Raw genomic sequence first — 13566 nt, forward strand, 5'->3', positions numbered from 1 at the left:
AAATTCTAAGACTGCTATTGACAGAGTAAGTATGCAGTAAAACCATTCAGACAAACTCCTGAATGGGAATGGATGTAAATACAATCTTCAGGCTAGAAATTATAATTTATATAACTCAGCATGGAAAAGACACAGGAGTGTTCCTAATCTTTATATGGGTTTGAACAAAGTCTTTTTGATCACCTTCTAGTGTATGACTTGTGTGCATTGTTATTGTTTGACACACCTTAGTCACGTTTCCAGAGAAAATTAAGCCTTGGGAAGGCTCAAATTTTATTTTATACTAAGTTAATTTATAACTAAAATTGTAGAGAGCTAACTACATGACAAAGGCCACATAGACATGCTCTGGATAGCTGACCAAGAATTGGAAAAGTACCGTATCCAGCTAATCTGAGTCCCTGCACCTGCAAGGACACTGTGGCCTTGAGCATAGCTGTAGTATGATAACAAGATGATGTAGCTGAGACATGAGAAAAAGGAGATGTAAGTCGTAAGGAATGAGAGAGCAAGAAGGGGAACTGATACCTAAAGTATAACCAATAGATTTCTTAGCTTACAGAATATGCATGAGCTTATTACTTGTTGTGCATAAATGTCTGATGCTCTAATCAATAAACGAAGCTTGCTGATTCTCATATTGAGCGTCCCGAGTCTCCCGCATTGTGACATAAAACAACCAAGAAGGGAGGCTGGTAATCCTTTTGAGACTTAAAAAGGGTACACACACCTAAAAGGCAGTTGATCCATGGCCAAATTCAACCTGAATTCAAATTCTCTTTTTTTGGTTGAAAAAATGGTTGAATTGTTAAAGTGTCAAAATTAGTCTATGTTAATAAAAGAGTTGAATAGTGACCATTTCTGCTTCAGTCAGTGAGGTCTGCAAGCTGTGGTACTATCTGAACTCACACTGTTGTATATATGTTTATGTCTCTTAATGAATTCCTGTCAAGGCTGCAAGAAGTCTGAAAATGCATGTCGGGCTCAGCAATCCATATGTGCTCCACGCATTCAGAATTCAAGCACAGCCTTTTTTTTCTTCCTCATACAGTCTCTCCCACAATGGCTTTCATTTAAGGAATTTATCAGATCCTTATCTATTCAAATTGCTTCTCTCACTGAACATTTCATTTCAGTAGTGTTGAACGGTTCTTGTATTCCCTTTGAATCATGTAAATGTTAGATAGTTATTCAAATCTTATAAAAATTTGGGGTTTTTTTCCTCCTCTTAGAATGAATGCATTCCTTTTTATCTCAGTCAAATCTTTCTTAACCTCACTCATTTCCTTTTACTGCATCTCATTTGTCCTATTCCAGCAAGCCCAACAGTATGTTCAACCTCAGACTCCTCGGCTGTTCTGTTTCTTATTCGAAGTCTTCCTGGCACTTTAAATTCCCTTGGAGCCATTTTCAAATAAATCTTCATGTTGTCTGATGACTCTAAGCATCAGATTTTTTAACAATTACTGTCCTGGATTGCAACAGTTACCCCCTATATTAATGTTGTTTGAAACAAGGTCAATGTTTACATATTTTACAGCATTTTCTGTCTAATCATTTTTTATTCCTGCCAATTTTCTGCAGTGTTACATAATGATGAAAACATAATCTGGGAATAACATCATCAATTAGTGACATTTCAAAGGTTTTCACGTTCTTTGGTAACAACTGGAACAATATATCTACAAATTTGCAAGTTAGGACAAATTTAATTTTGTAGCCAGCTACTAAAATGCTCAGCTTTAGGCAGCTTGAATCTTTCCTGTCTATACACTGAACATCTGTTCCCCTCATGTCCAAAATTCAGATAATTGGACAACTGCAGCTGAGGTTTTCTTAATATCACAGAGGTTGCACACCTTCAAATTTTCAATTTCCATTTTAATCTACCTGATTTTCCATTATTTTTCAGCTGGCAAATTAAGCACTCATACCATGACATGCATCATATCTGCAGCTCTTCTACCCTGTGTACTTGATGGAGCTGATCAGTCCATGGATCAGTTGTCTCTGATCCATGGACTGATCCTTGGGTTTCTGCAGCAAAGGAAATGCTGCTGCAGCCCTATGTACATCTCTATGACCCCTGTCCCATGCCTGACTGAGACATACACTCTAAACAGTGGATTCTCCCCCCCCAGCCCCCCAGAAAAAGAAAGTTATCCTCTGAGTGAAACATCAGGCACTAGGTTATGAAAACAAACAGACATATAAAGTTGACAGACTATCTTTAATCTCTAGAAAAAGTAGGAATTTTACTGAAGTTGTCAGGAAACAGTCTTTGAGATTTCTTAAATTCAACTCAAGGAAAATCAGATAAATTGAGAATGAAAATGGGAATCACACACTGTCAAAACAAGATGAATAATGTTAGAGGTTAAAGCTTGGACTACAGACAGATGCAGGACTTACATACCTTGTACATCCACCCAAACCCAAAATGTGATCCTGGAATGCCTGTTTGCACATTAGAGAAATGTTGAATGGCACCTCTAGAGATCTCTGGATCAACCCCTTGCTTGAAGAAGACTTTCATCACACTAAAGTGTGTCAGGCATGTTTTTATTTAGCTTTGTTGGAGCATCCTGAAATGTCCAGTCCTTCATGCTGGTCACACAGAGAGGGGTATCATTACCTCCACCCCATGCTAGCATAATGACTTTCCATTAAATCTAAAGCATTACAAGAACATTTCTCAATTTTTTGCATTACTAGAACAGCATCTAACATTCAGGTGAATAAGGAGTGTCCTGACTTCTAAGAACAGGCTAGGAACAAGTTGTATCTGAATGTACAAACCACTGCACAACAAAATTACACTCTTTTGTCCCCTTATGATTCAACTTATCTTGCAATGTCAATATCAGAGCTTCAGTATGAAGGATGCAAATAATCCCCATACAGCCCATCCCTCTAGCCTTGGAAATAGAGAAATCTCTAGGATATAAGAGATGGATTTGAGTTGTGCCAAACTGATGGACTCATTTGTTAGATTAGTACACTAATAGTTAACCTCTTATGAGGAAGCAGAACTTCGAGTCATTTCAAAAAATAGTTATAAGCTTCCTTATAAATTTCCTTAACTTGCAGGAGAACAGTTTGCATCCCACAACAAAAATGTCTGCTTGCAACCCCACAGGCACAGGATAGGAGATAAAGGTCCATCTCTAAGTGCAGTAATGTTAATTTCCTGATTTTGGGCATCATCTCAGTCAGTCTAAGTGGGTTTTTTAATATTCCTTTCCATGGCTGTCAAATTCTCCCAGAGCACCCTGTGGCAAATTTTGCCATATTGTCATTGAGTCCAGGAATGTACTTGAAAGTGACATCCCTGGAGTTCTAACCATTCTATATAGGGATAACCTTACTATATAGGGATTTTTTTTTAAATCAGTCTAAATCTAAATCCCTTTCAAATGGGGATTTAACAATTTTGGGGTTTTGTAATTTTTTTTTACAATGGAAAAAAGAAGTAATTCAAATATGTAAACTACCACAACTTTAAAATACTTTAGCTGCCTCACAGCGTTTGTAAAATTATACATTTTGTGCATGGCAAAGAGAAAGCAAAGATGCTTATTTTAATAAAAAGAAAGCAATGAAAAAGAAAAAGAATCACATTAAGTCACATTACTTTATGTTTGTTGTAGGCTAAGAATAGAGTCAGGGATGGTTGCTATGGTTCAGTTGATGTGTAGCAATTTATTAAACTTCGGTTATGTGACTTGGATGCCTCAGTATCTCAGGGCACAGACACAGAGGCCTTTTAGAAAACTGAATTTAAAAGACTAAATCACTTCATTTTTAAGAACTGCCAAATCAGTGGAAAAAATGTTCAGGAAATCCCAAAGCAGAATGACGATATAAGGTTCCCAAATATTGTTGAACCACATAGTTGGTAATAACATCACACATCCTTTCTAGCTCTTGTAATATGTAGATGTAATAAAGTACAGAATATAATGGACATTAAATAAGATATTGCTTTAGTTGAATTAGGCAGGTGTGAATGGTGTGGGACTTGAGGAGTTAAAGAGAATCATTCAGCAAACCTGGAGCTGTTCAGCTGCAAATGACTTATACTCCTGGGCACAATATCTTCTGCAAAACTGAACCTGGCACAGTGTAACACAGTAAAATTTTAGTAATAAATTTCTTTCCCTTTTCAAGTTCTCTGCCAGAAATATCAATTCATCAGCCAACAATGAACAAACTACTGCAGAATTAGAAAAGCAAGAATTTGCCAATCCTGCCATCTACTGGAAAAATCCTTACACTGAGTAATTTACTTTTTCCACTCTAAGATTGGCACCAGATCTGGCAGTATGTGCAACCCCCAGGAAAAGCAGAGAATCCCTAGATATCTAGTGGTGGAAAACTGCCTCCCTAACAGTGAGCTTCCTTATAATGATATCTGCAGGGGCAGGAATGCACAGCAGCTGTTTTCAATATATTTGGCTATCATCAACAAGCCCCATCCCAAAGTCCTCACTGAGTTTTTACTCAGTCTCTCATTGATTTTGGTAACAATTTTGCCTGACTAAAGAAAGAATAGAAAATGAGCAAGGGCCTCACTTGGCTAATAGTCAGTTTAAGAACTAAATATACCATTACAAACTGTACATTGGATATATTGAAGTGCTTTACGAGTCTGGCTTAGAAGGCAAATACTAAAAGTGTATTTTTTGTGAAGGTATTTGTCATTCTTTCATAGCCACATTCTCTACATAAACATAATAATCATACAGATTAAACTGAAAATCTTCTTTCAGTAAAAAAGTGTTTTATATAGATTTTTAAAATCTTGAAAAACATCTTCTTTGTAGTTAATTGGTGTATGCATTAATATTGCCTACACAAGGACTATATTATTTTCTTTATTTCCTTAATTTTCTTTCATTTCTTCATTTCTCATTCAGTTTTTTAGACACCGGCAGAGACAGCCCTAATGAAGATCCAGCTGTGAAAAACAATTCAGTCACTTCTGCTAGCCCAACTTTAAAAGCAAGGTAAGAACTATACCTTGGCTACTCAGAGGAAAGAGCAAAGTACAAAATAATATAATGCCTTCACAAGCCTCCACAATCCTCCATGAAATATAAAAATAAAAAATTTTACAAACTGCAGATTTTCTTCCAACTTTCATACCAACTTCAGGCTGCCACATAACTTTACACCAGTCTGCTGCATCATCATTATTACAAAGGTGGTTTCGTGTTTGGCCTGAAGCTTTTTCCTCTATAAACTTATGAATATTCATGACTGTGCCTCCCCAGCCTTCTCAGAGAAAGGGATTCTGAAAGAGTAAATAAAACCATTTGAAAATAAGAGAAATCAGAGTGTGTATGTATTGAATAATTGTAGAATGCAGAAACTAGACAGAAATTTTTTTCATACTTGTGATTTTGTCTTTAAAGTATTTTTAATCTCCCTCACACAAATTATTCTGTTAAAATAAAATTGCAACAGTTTCAGGCTTGGCAAAAGTTATATATCATGTTTTCTCAAAAGAGGTACTGCTTTGTGAAAATTAGCTTATCAGGTTAACAGAAACTTCTAGGGTCTTGAGCCTCTCTATTTTTTCTAGTGTGTTTATTTCCATGTTCTTTTCTCCCACTGAAACATTATGCCAAGTCACTCTGCTTCCAGAAGTTATATTCTATTGTGCTCAACAGTTCTGGCTATCAATGCCCTTGGGAAAATATGGTCAAGTTACTGCTTTTCCTACTGTATTAGTAAGAGGAAAGCACATGGGGTTTTTTTCTTTTCTTTTCCAAAACAGTCCATATCTAGAGCAGAAAAAAATCGCGGAAAATGTCATTCCCCCAAAACCTAATGTTTTAAACTGCATTTGGGTTTAAGAAAAGCAGAAGAAAAATAGGAGCTAAAATGGAATTTAGAGAGTACCTTCTCAATATACTGTGGGGTTTTATTTTTTGTATTGTTGCTACGTAAATGAAAATCAATCAAGAATAGTCTCTTGTTGGTCTTCTGTGTTTACCTTGTAAATTACATAAAAATAGGGGAGATTTAAGTTCAGAGTAATTTCTTCCTTTTTTTCCATTTTGGTTCACTGATTCAGCAACTGAGAACTTAATTAGTAGTACAAAGACAAGGATATTACATTGCTGCATATGTCAGTCATACAAACCACCTACTGCTACAGTCAATAAGGAACAGTGAAAATAACTATAATTACAGAGGTATGATATGTAAAAAAAAAGAAGTTTTTCCCTTCAGTTCCTCTTGTCCTTCTGTATTGTAATTTTTTGTTGCTGTATTTCTCATCTCCCAATTAGTGCTCAATCTTCAAAGAAGGTTAAAGATGCAGGTGGAAATTCTTAGTTTTCTCAGCTGATTAGAACAGCTTCATTGTATTACATCATCTTACACCACCAGAGGACCTGTCAAAAGCAGTCATGAGTCAATGATTTAACCAGCATAGGTACATGAGTTCAGCTGGGCCTGGAGATTCAGAAGCATAAAGGATTTGTGTCTGTCAGGAGATGTCCTGAGTACCACATGATTGTTTACTTCTGTGTATGTATGAAAACTTAATTCCCCCACAGTAAGCAAAAATTCTATTGATCTGTTCAGATGTATAGCAGCTTGAAGCAAGCAAACACATGGCATAGTCATATTCATCATTTCTTTGGTAAACTCACTACATTAAGCTTTTCCACTTGGGAATTAAGTCTTTGACTCAGCACTGCAATATTTTTAACCCTCTGTGAGAGGTCTATAGCTGATAAGCAAGTAGCCTTCCCACACTAAAGTGATAGTGGTTAATCTTAGGAACATACATAAGACCATTAAGAAGTCCTGAGATCGATACTCTGCTAAATTGTGCCATATCTAACAATGCATCTAAAGAATAAAATCCTTTATGGTAAAAAAAAGAGGAGACAGAAAAATTAACCTTCTTACTCCCTTGAGTTCACAAGCATGCTTTTTTATTTCAGGACCCCACCAAGTTCAAGTACATCTATTCCTCTGACTGGAGACAGCCAGGCTGATGCTGACATCCTAGCTTTCATTAAAGCAAGACAGAACATCCTCCAGAAGAAAGGTAAATCCTGCCAAGAAATAGAAAGCCAAACCAAAATCTGCAGTACATCATTTTGAAGTCAAAATAGCTTTAGTCCACATTACACTGATGCAAGTGAAAACTGATTCTGGCTTCAGTTATATTACATTTTGTTCTCATCTGTTCTAAACACTTGAGTTTCTTCACATGTATTTCTTAAATGGCTCAATGCTGCAGTGAAATACTAAGGCTCTCTGTTTTCCTAAGCCACCATCAGTGAATGTCTGGGGCATGCATGGCTGTGCAACCTGCATAGTATATTATTTTACTCTTAAGTAAATGCATTTGAATGTGGTTCCTTGATGATCCAAATTTTCCTGTATAGATTTTCTTTGAACTATGTGTCCTGGTTTGCATCTGGGACAAATTTAGTTGTAACAGTTGAAACCAAATAAAGATAACTCAAATGATTGCACTGTACCCCTGCCTCAGGAGGCTAACTGGCCCACTGTGCCTGGAAAAGAGAATATCCTTAACATGTATTTCACTATGTCAAGGTCTAATGAAAATTTCTATGAGTATTTGTCATCAAATCAGGTACCGAGAGTAATCGTAGGAAGGTAATAAAGTTCACTCTAGAGTGTAGATAAGTAAAATTGGCAGGAAGCAGAAAGCAATAAATAAACAACAGTGGCACTGCAAGATAACCTAAAATTTATTATGATAAAGAAAAATGACCTGTGATTTTTTTTCCTGAATAATAGTTTTTAGTGGCAGCAACCTATTAGACAGAATATGAGCATGTTAGTGGTTACTGAAGCAATAACTTTCCATCAGCACTTCAGTGCTGACAACAGCATTTTTCAGGCTATCTGCACCTGGCAGATGGTGTTAGCACTGTCACAAAGTGGGGCTTTGGTATCACACTGCTTATCAGAAAACTGTCAGGTAAACACACACTGGCTGAAAAAACAGTGTCCCTACACTCATCCAAAGCAAACACTTAACACGCTTAGGCTTTGGGATCCCTTTTGTCTTTATTTAGAAAAGCTGTTGTCAGGTTTCTTTTGGAAATGAAATTAAACTGGATTGATAGGCAGCTCATCAGAAGAATGAAGAAGGTTAGAGATAAATGTCTTACAACAAACATTTCAGACCTTCAGAAGGCCCAAATCTGACTCAATCTGTGACATAGAGTAATGTAATTAACAAGAGTACATCTTATCCTATCATCATCTCCTGAATCACACTATATCAAAAATGTCTCTCTTAAGTGCCTTTTCCATCCTGATTGTTTTCAGCCAGTAGCTATCACCTGGCATCATCCATCAGTTTCAGAGGGGAATAGACATTATCAACATTGGCAACTGTTTAGACCCCAAGTCATAAAAGGTATTCTTGTGGAACTAAGGACAGTCAATACTTTTAAAATTATTCTGAATTTCAGTCAGACAAGATGAGCTGCCCTAAGTAGATGAAAAAGAAATGGAGTAGCATTTGATATTCCTGGCAGTGCAGGGCTGGATGACTCAACAAATTGCTAAGTATGAACAGGAGAACAAAAATGTAAAGAGGCTATATCAGTTCAACAAACACGTAGGGACCTGATGTGTCACAGACAACAGACTGCTCAGCAGCAAGTTTTGAGAAGGATTTGGACCTAGCAGATCAAAAAAGGCTTTTCTTCCTTGTAAGGAAAGGCAAAACCTTCCAGATTTAAGGGATGGAGCCACTGACAGCATGAACTATGGAGCAAATAAAGTTTGTAAATTCTAATTTAGCAAGATAAAGGAGGAGAACTAGGGGACAGGGATGGGGGCTATGATGTCCCCATTCTGCCCCCACAAAATAAAACTCTCAGATGTAGAGTTAGGTAGAGAGGAAGAGCAGAAGAATGTAGTCTCACTTCAAACTTTGGAGGAAAAACACTGTGTCATCAGTCATATAACTTTTCCTCAAGAAATTTCAAACATATGAAAAACCAAAGAGAAATTATTTGCCCAGAGCAACTAAGCTGAGTCAGACACTTTCACACAGAATCTGAGTCCCACTACAGTGCACTGTTGCTTCCTTACCAAACTCTCTTCAACTGAGATGATCGACAGTCATTTCCACATTTGCATGCAAATGTATTCGCTCTCAGTCTGGCTGTTACACACCAGTGCCCTGCAGGACACATGAGGAAGCATAGGGTCAGCCAAGCCAAAGTCTGCTGGGCTTAAAAACTGTCAATATCCTTACTGCTCTTTCCTTTATTGATCCTGACCCTTTCAAAATACTGTATTAATATCTTAGTAGCAAGCTGGGGGCCCTACAATACATTAGAGGGAAAGGAAAAAAATAAGAATAAATGTGTGCAGAAGCCAACAGAATGGAAAATAAGTTTCATAAATGGAAAGCATGGGAATGCTCAATATCCTTAGTGACAGTAATGCAGGGGTGCGAATGAGAGGTCTCAGTAAAGATCACCTCAGGGACTGTGGCTTTATTACCATTTGCTTTCTAAACAGAGCGGAATTAAAGCAGGTACATTCACAGGGTCTTGCTGGGATTATTAGAGCACTGTAATAACTACACTGGAAAGCTTTTTAGAAAAGGGCTACTTGGCAAACATGCTTTTGATGCAATGTTCAGTGTTGGGGTAAAGAAACGAAAATGTGGAAGAGTAGATGAATGATTTTTGTGTCTTGAAAGATTTAAATTAAAGGATTTTTTTTTAAATTTCTTCTGTTTTGTATTTCTGAAGTTTATTTTAAAACTGACAATGCAACCTGAAATGTAGTCTAATGTATTTCTTTATCTCCTTTCAGGCTTGGGGAACAAATGAAATTCTTGTCACAGTCCACTATTTCCTTTTAGAAACAGAGACCTTTATTCTTTCCTTCCTCTTCTGTTTAGAAACAGGTACAAGTAAGTACTTCAGATGTACAGGTTTAATTGGTAACGGCATATAAATTGTCTTTGACAGCAACATCCATTTCTCTGACAATAGATATTTGAGTATTTGCACTCGGTATCTTCACCTTGCATTAAGATTAACAAAACTGAAACTACTAATCAGGAGTTTGCCAAATGTGTTTGTTTATGAGACTTCATCATACATTTCTAAATGTTAAAATATCTAAAGTATTAATGCTCTTATACATCTTTAATCTGGGAAAGACTTATTACTACTGGTAGAAGTTTTTTGCATTGATTTGCATAAGACTTTGTTAATTATACCTATTGAACATCAAGAGATATCCATTCAATAACAGTAGTTATCTGGGTAATAAAATTCCAGAAAATTTCATTTGAGATTTTTTCCCCCCCTCAAGGAATAACAATTTTCATGTCAGATTATTAGAATACTGAGATTGAATTGTAATATAAAACCAAATGTATTTTAGAAAGTAATTCTAGAGCTCAAAAATTTCCCAGCTGTTTTCTTTTTATTTGAATGGACTAAATGCTGTGCAGAATGGATTAAATGTTGTGCAAAATGAACACCCTTCCAGAATATACAGATTTCAGAAGAAACAACTACACTAAATAGGCTTTAAACAGAACAAAGCCAATACTTCTGAAACACCAATGAGATGTGAAAATTTAAATGCATTTATATCTTATATGAAATGTAATTTCACTAATGACTTGCTACTATTTTATTGCATAATATCTAGTTATGAAACAATTTGTTTTACACATCAAATTAAAATCAAAAATGCAATGCAAAGTACAGTCTATTTCTCTGAGATATACATACTACCATATTGAAGCTGTCACTTTTCATGGTAGTGGTAATCTTGTAGGCATGCATTTAGAAGTGTATGGGTTAGTCACATAAAAGTAAAACAATATATTGGCAGTAGTCCCATATTCTCAAGGATGTATATTTCTTTATATACGTACTGATAATTCTTTGTCAAATTCATAATTATACAGAAGTACATGGTGAATTGTTGTGTTCAAACCTACAGAAGATATGTTTGTCAAATTAACAATTAATACACAATCAGTTCAAAAATATTAAAGTTGTACCCTTTTTTGCATTTTAATTTTCTGTAAAAGTCAACACAGATACCATATAAATTGGTAAGCTTTGGCAGAATTTAGTATGTGCAAACTGAGATAAAAGTCAGATCTACTCTTGCTTTGAGAAGAGTTCAAAAATTTGGTCAGAATTTGAAAAATTCACAGGCCTTCTCCCTTTTACATGTCTGCTTTGTTGGAGATTATATTAAAATGTCCTTCTTCCAGAATTTTTATGTCTGTCATTATTTTTCTTCTTCTCACTCTTTTATATATAAACACTGTATTAAATATGCTCTGTATACAGCTTTGTTGAGGAGAGCAGGGCCACGTTCCTGCTTACATTCAACACTGCTAGCTGGAGAAGAGCCACAGGTTCCAAAACATTGCTGGGTCACTCAACCACCATTTTTTGTTTCCAGTGAAATGCCCATTGTGGTCAATTTATTTGAAGGTGGCTGAAAGGGAATCACTGGTCCAATATCTCCTTCCTTTTGACATTGAAGCATTTCCAATAGCTTTAAGTAACTGGTTAAAAGAAGGATTTCAGTGCTACCTTCATATGAGTTATGTGATGCTGCTACTACCTGATGATTCAGTGTTCTGTTCTCCATTTTCCACACATCTCACTCACAGAGAGAAAAGAATTACTTACTCTTCTGTTTCAAAATTCTCTAGCCTTTTTTTACTCTATTATAAATTTGGTGTGAAATTCAATCACTGTCAACAAAGTAGTACCTGACTGGCAAAATGGTCTAAGATTAAGATTACACCAGGCACTTAAGATCTTTGACAAAATTGCATCCAGTAATAAAAAACTGCATAAATATATAAAACCATACAAAAAAATTAGGAAATCTTTCTTGCATATTTTGAAAATTTTCATAAGGTCCGGTGGAAAAAAAAAGATTGCTCATTTAGTAAATAATAGTCTTAAGATTCAAAGCATTCTCTTTTTTTAAAAAAACTGTTCCTCTCTTCAAAAATTGCATCTTGGGTTCACAGGAAAATTCAGGTTGGAAATTGTCTCAGCAGGTCTTTAATCCCACCTCTTCCTCAAGAAAGCACAAGCTTCAAGATCAAACCAAGCTGCTGAGGGCTTTGTTCAATATGGTCTTGAAAACCTCCAAGAACAGAGATCACATAACCTTTCTAAGCAATTCATTCTAATGTTTGACTGTCATCATGACAAAAAGGTTTTCGCCTATATCCAGCCTGAGCTTTTCTTTTTGTCATTATCTGTCTTCCTTTCACAAGCCACACTGTCAAAAGCCTGGCTCCAACTTTTGGTGGCCTTCTCTCAGGTGCTGGAGGGCTTCTGGATCTCTTCTCTAAATCTATGTGGCTTTCTGAAAGCATTTACTGCTTCAAGAAATTTTTGTTGGCCACAGACAAGCAAAAATCTTTTTTTTAATAATCTCTCTTCATATAACTTCAAGATTAATTTGAAATAACCCAAGCATTTGCTGCATTGAAGAAACAACCAGAGACCCACCTTTATCCTGGTCTTGAATCCTCTCTGGGCCACCTGTAAAACAGCATTGTTAAGCATGGCATTCCTCATGCACATCTCACTTCAGTCAATTCACATGATATCTAGTTAGGTTTGGTTCAATGTTCATAGGGTAAATAGTATTTATTTATTATCTGACACCAGAATAAATCCAATTTTTTTTTTTTTTTTTTTTTTTTTTTTTTTTTTTTTTTTTTTTTGGTGGGGATTTCTTGAGGAAGTAGCTCTAGAGTGCTACATTCCATACAGATATTTCTGGGATTAATTGATGCCAGGCACTGTGAATCATCTCATCATCTCATCTTTTATTTCAACACATTTCCAATCTTCTATATAGTTAATTTCAGAAGATGATGCATGTCCTCTGCTGTGTTACAGCAGTGTAGCTTCTGGGAGGGTCAGGATATGACCCAGATTATAATAAAGGCCAAGGGTCTGTTCTCATTTATGTTGAATCTGCCAGGGTTCTGTACACAGTCTGGACCTGCATTAGTGAAACCCGTGAGCTAACCAGGTTTTGGCTTGGGCATTTCACTACTTCCTGGCCACTGCAGCTTTCCAGAGAGCTCCAAGAAGAAAATGGCCTTATAACCTTATAATGAGTTTCTCTTTCTTGGAAGATGGACATGCCCTAACTCAATCTCCCTCTGTCACTCCTGTGTTTTTTAAAGAAAGAAGCTTTGAAGAGGAGTAATGATGTTCACATGTGTAACAGTGTAAGTATATATTGTATATATTCTTACTGGTTTAATCAATCATGGGATGCAAGTATTTTATGTAATTGGTATAAACTGAGAGCACTTCAACATAATAAAATGTTAAGATCTTATAAAATGTTGCTGCAAACATCCAGCTGGTGAATATGGATGCCAAGAAGATGAACATCTGGAAATGCCTTGTTACATACAGCACATTTAGTAGCTCTATATAGAATGTGTTTGTCTTTTCAAAGTGAATTTTTAATAACCACAACAATCAAACCGCTGGTTTTATGTTATTTCATATGAATCATTTT

The 13566-nt window shown here is 36.0% G+C and overlaps 1 protein-coding gene across 1 annotated transcript in view; it reads left to right on the forward strand.

Annotated features, from left to right (window-relative positions):
• Nucleotides 1-10482, forward strand: part of KIF6 (kinesin family member 6) — a 150420-nt gene extending 139938 nt beyond the window's left edge. Inside the window, exons 20-22 of the mRNA XM_050972402.1 lie at nt 4920-5009; nt 6963-7069; nt 9838-10482. Coding sequence (XP_050828359.1) covers nt 4920-5009; nt 6963-7069; nt 9838-9854 — 214 coding nt within the window. The 3' untranslated portion in view covers nt 9855-10482. The remainder of the gene's footprint in view (nt 1-4919; nt 5010-6962; nt 7070-9837) is intronic.
• Nucleotides 10483-13566: the final 3084 nt, after the last annotated feature.

Source organism: Serinus canaria, chromosome 3 (genome assembly GCF_022539315.1).
Source record: "Serinus canaria isolate serCan28SL12 chromosome 3, serCan2020, whole genome shotgun sequence".
NCBI lineage: Eukaryota > Metazoa > Chordata > Aves > Passeriformes > Fringillidae > Serinus > Serinus canaria.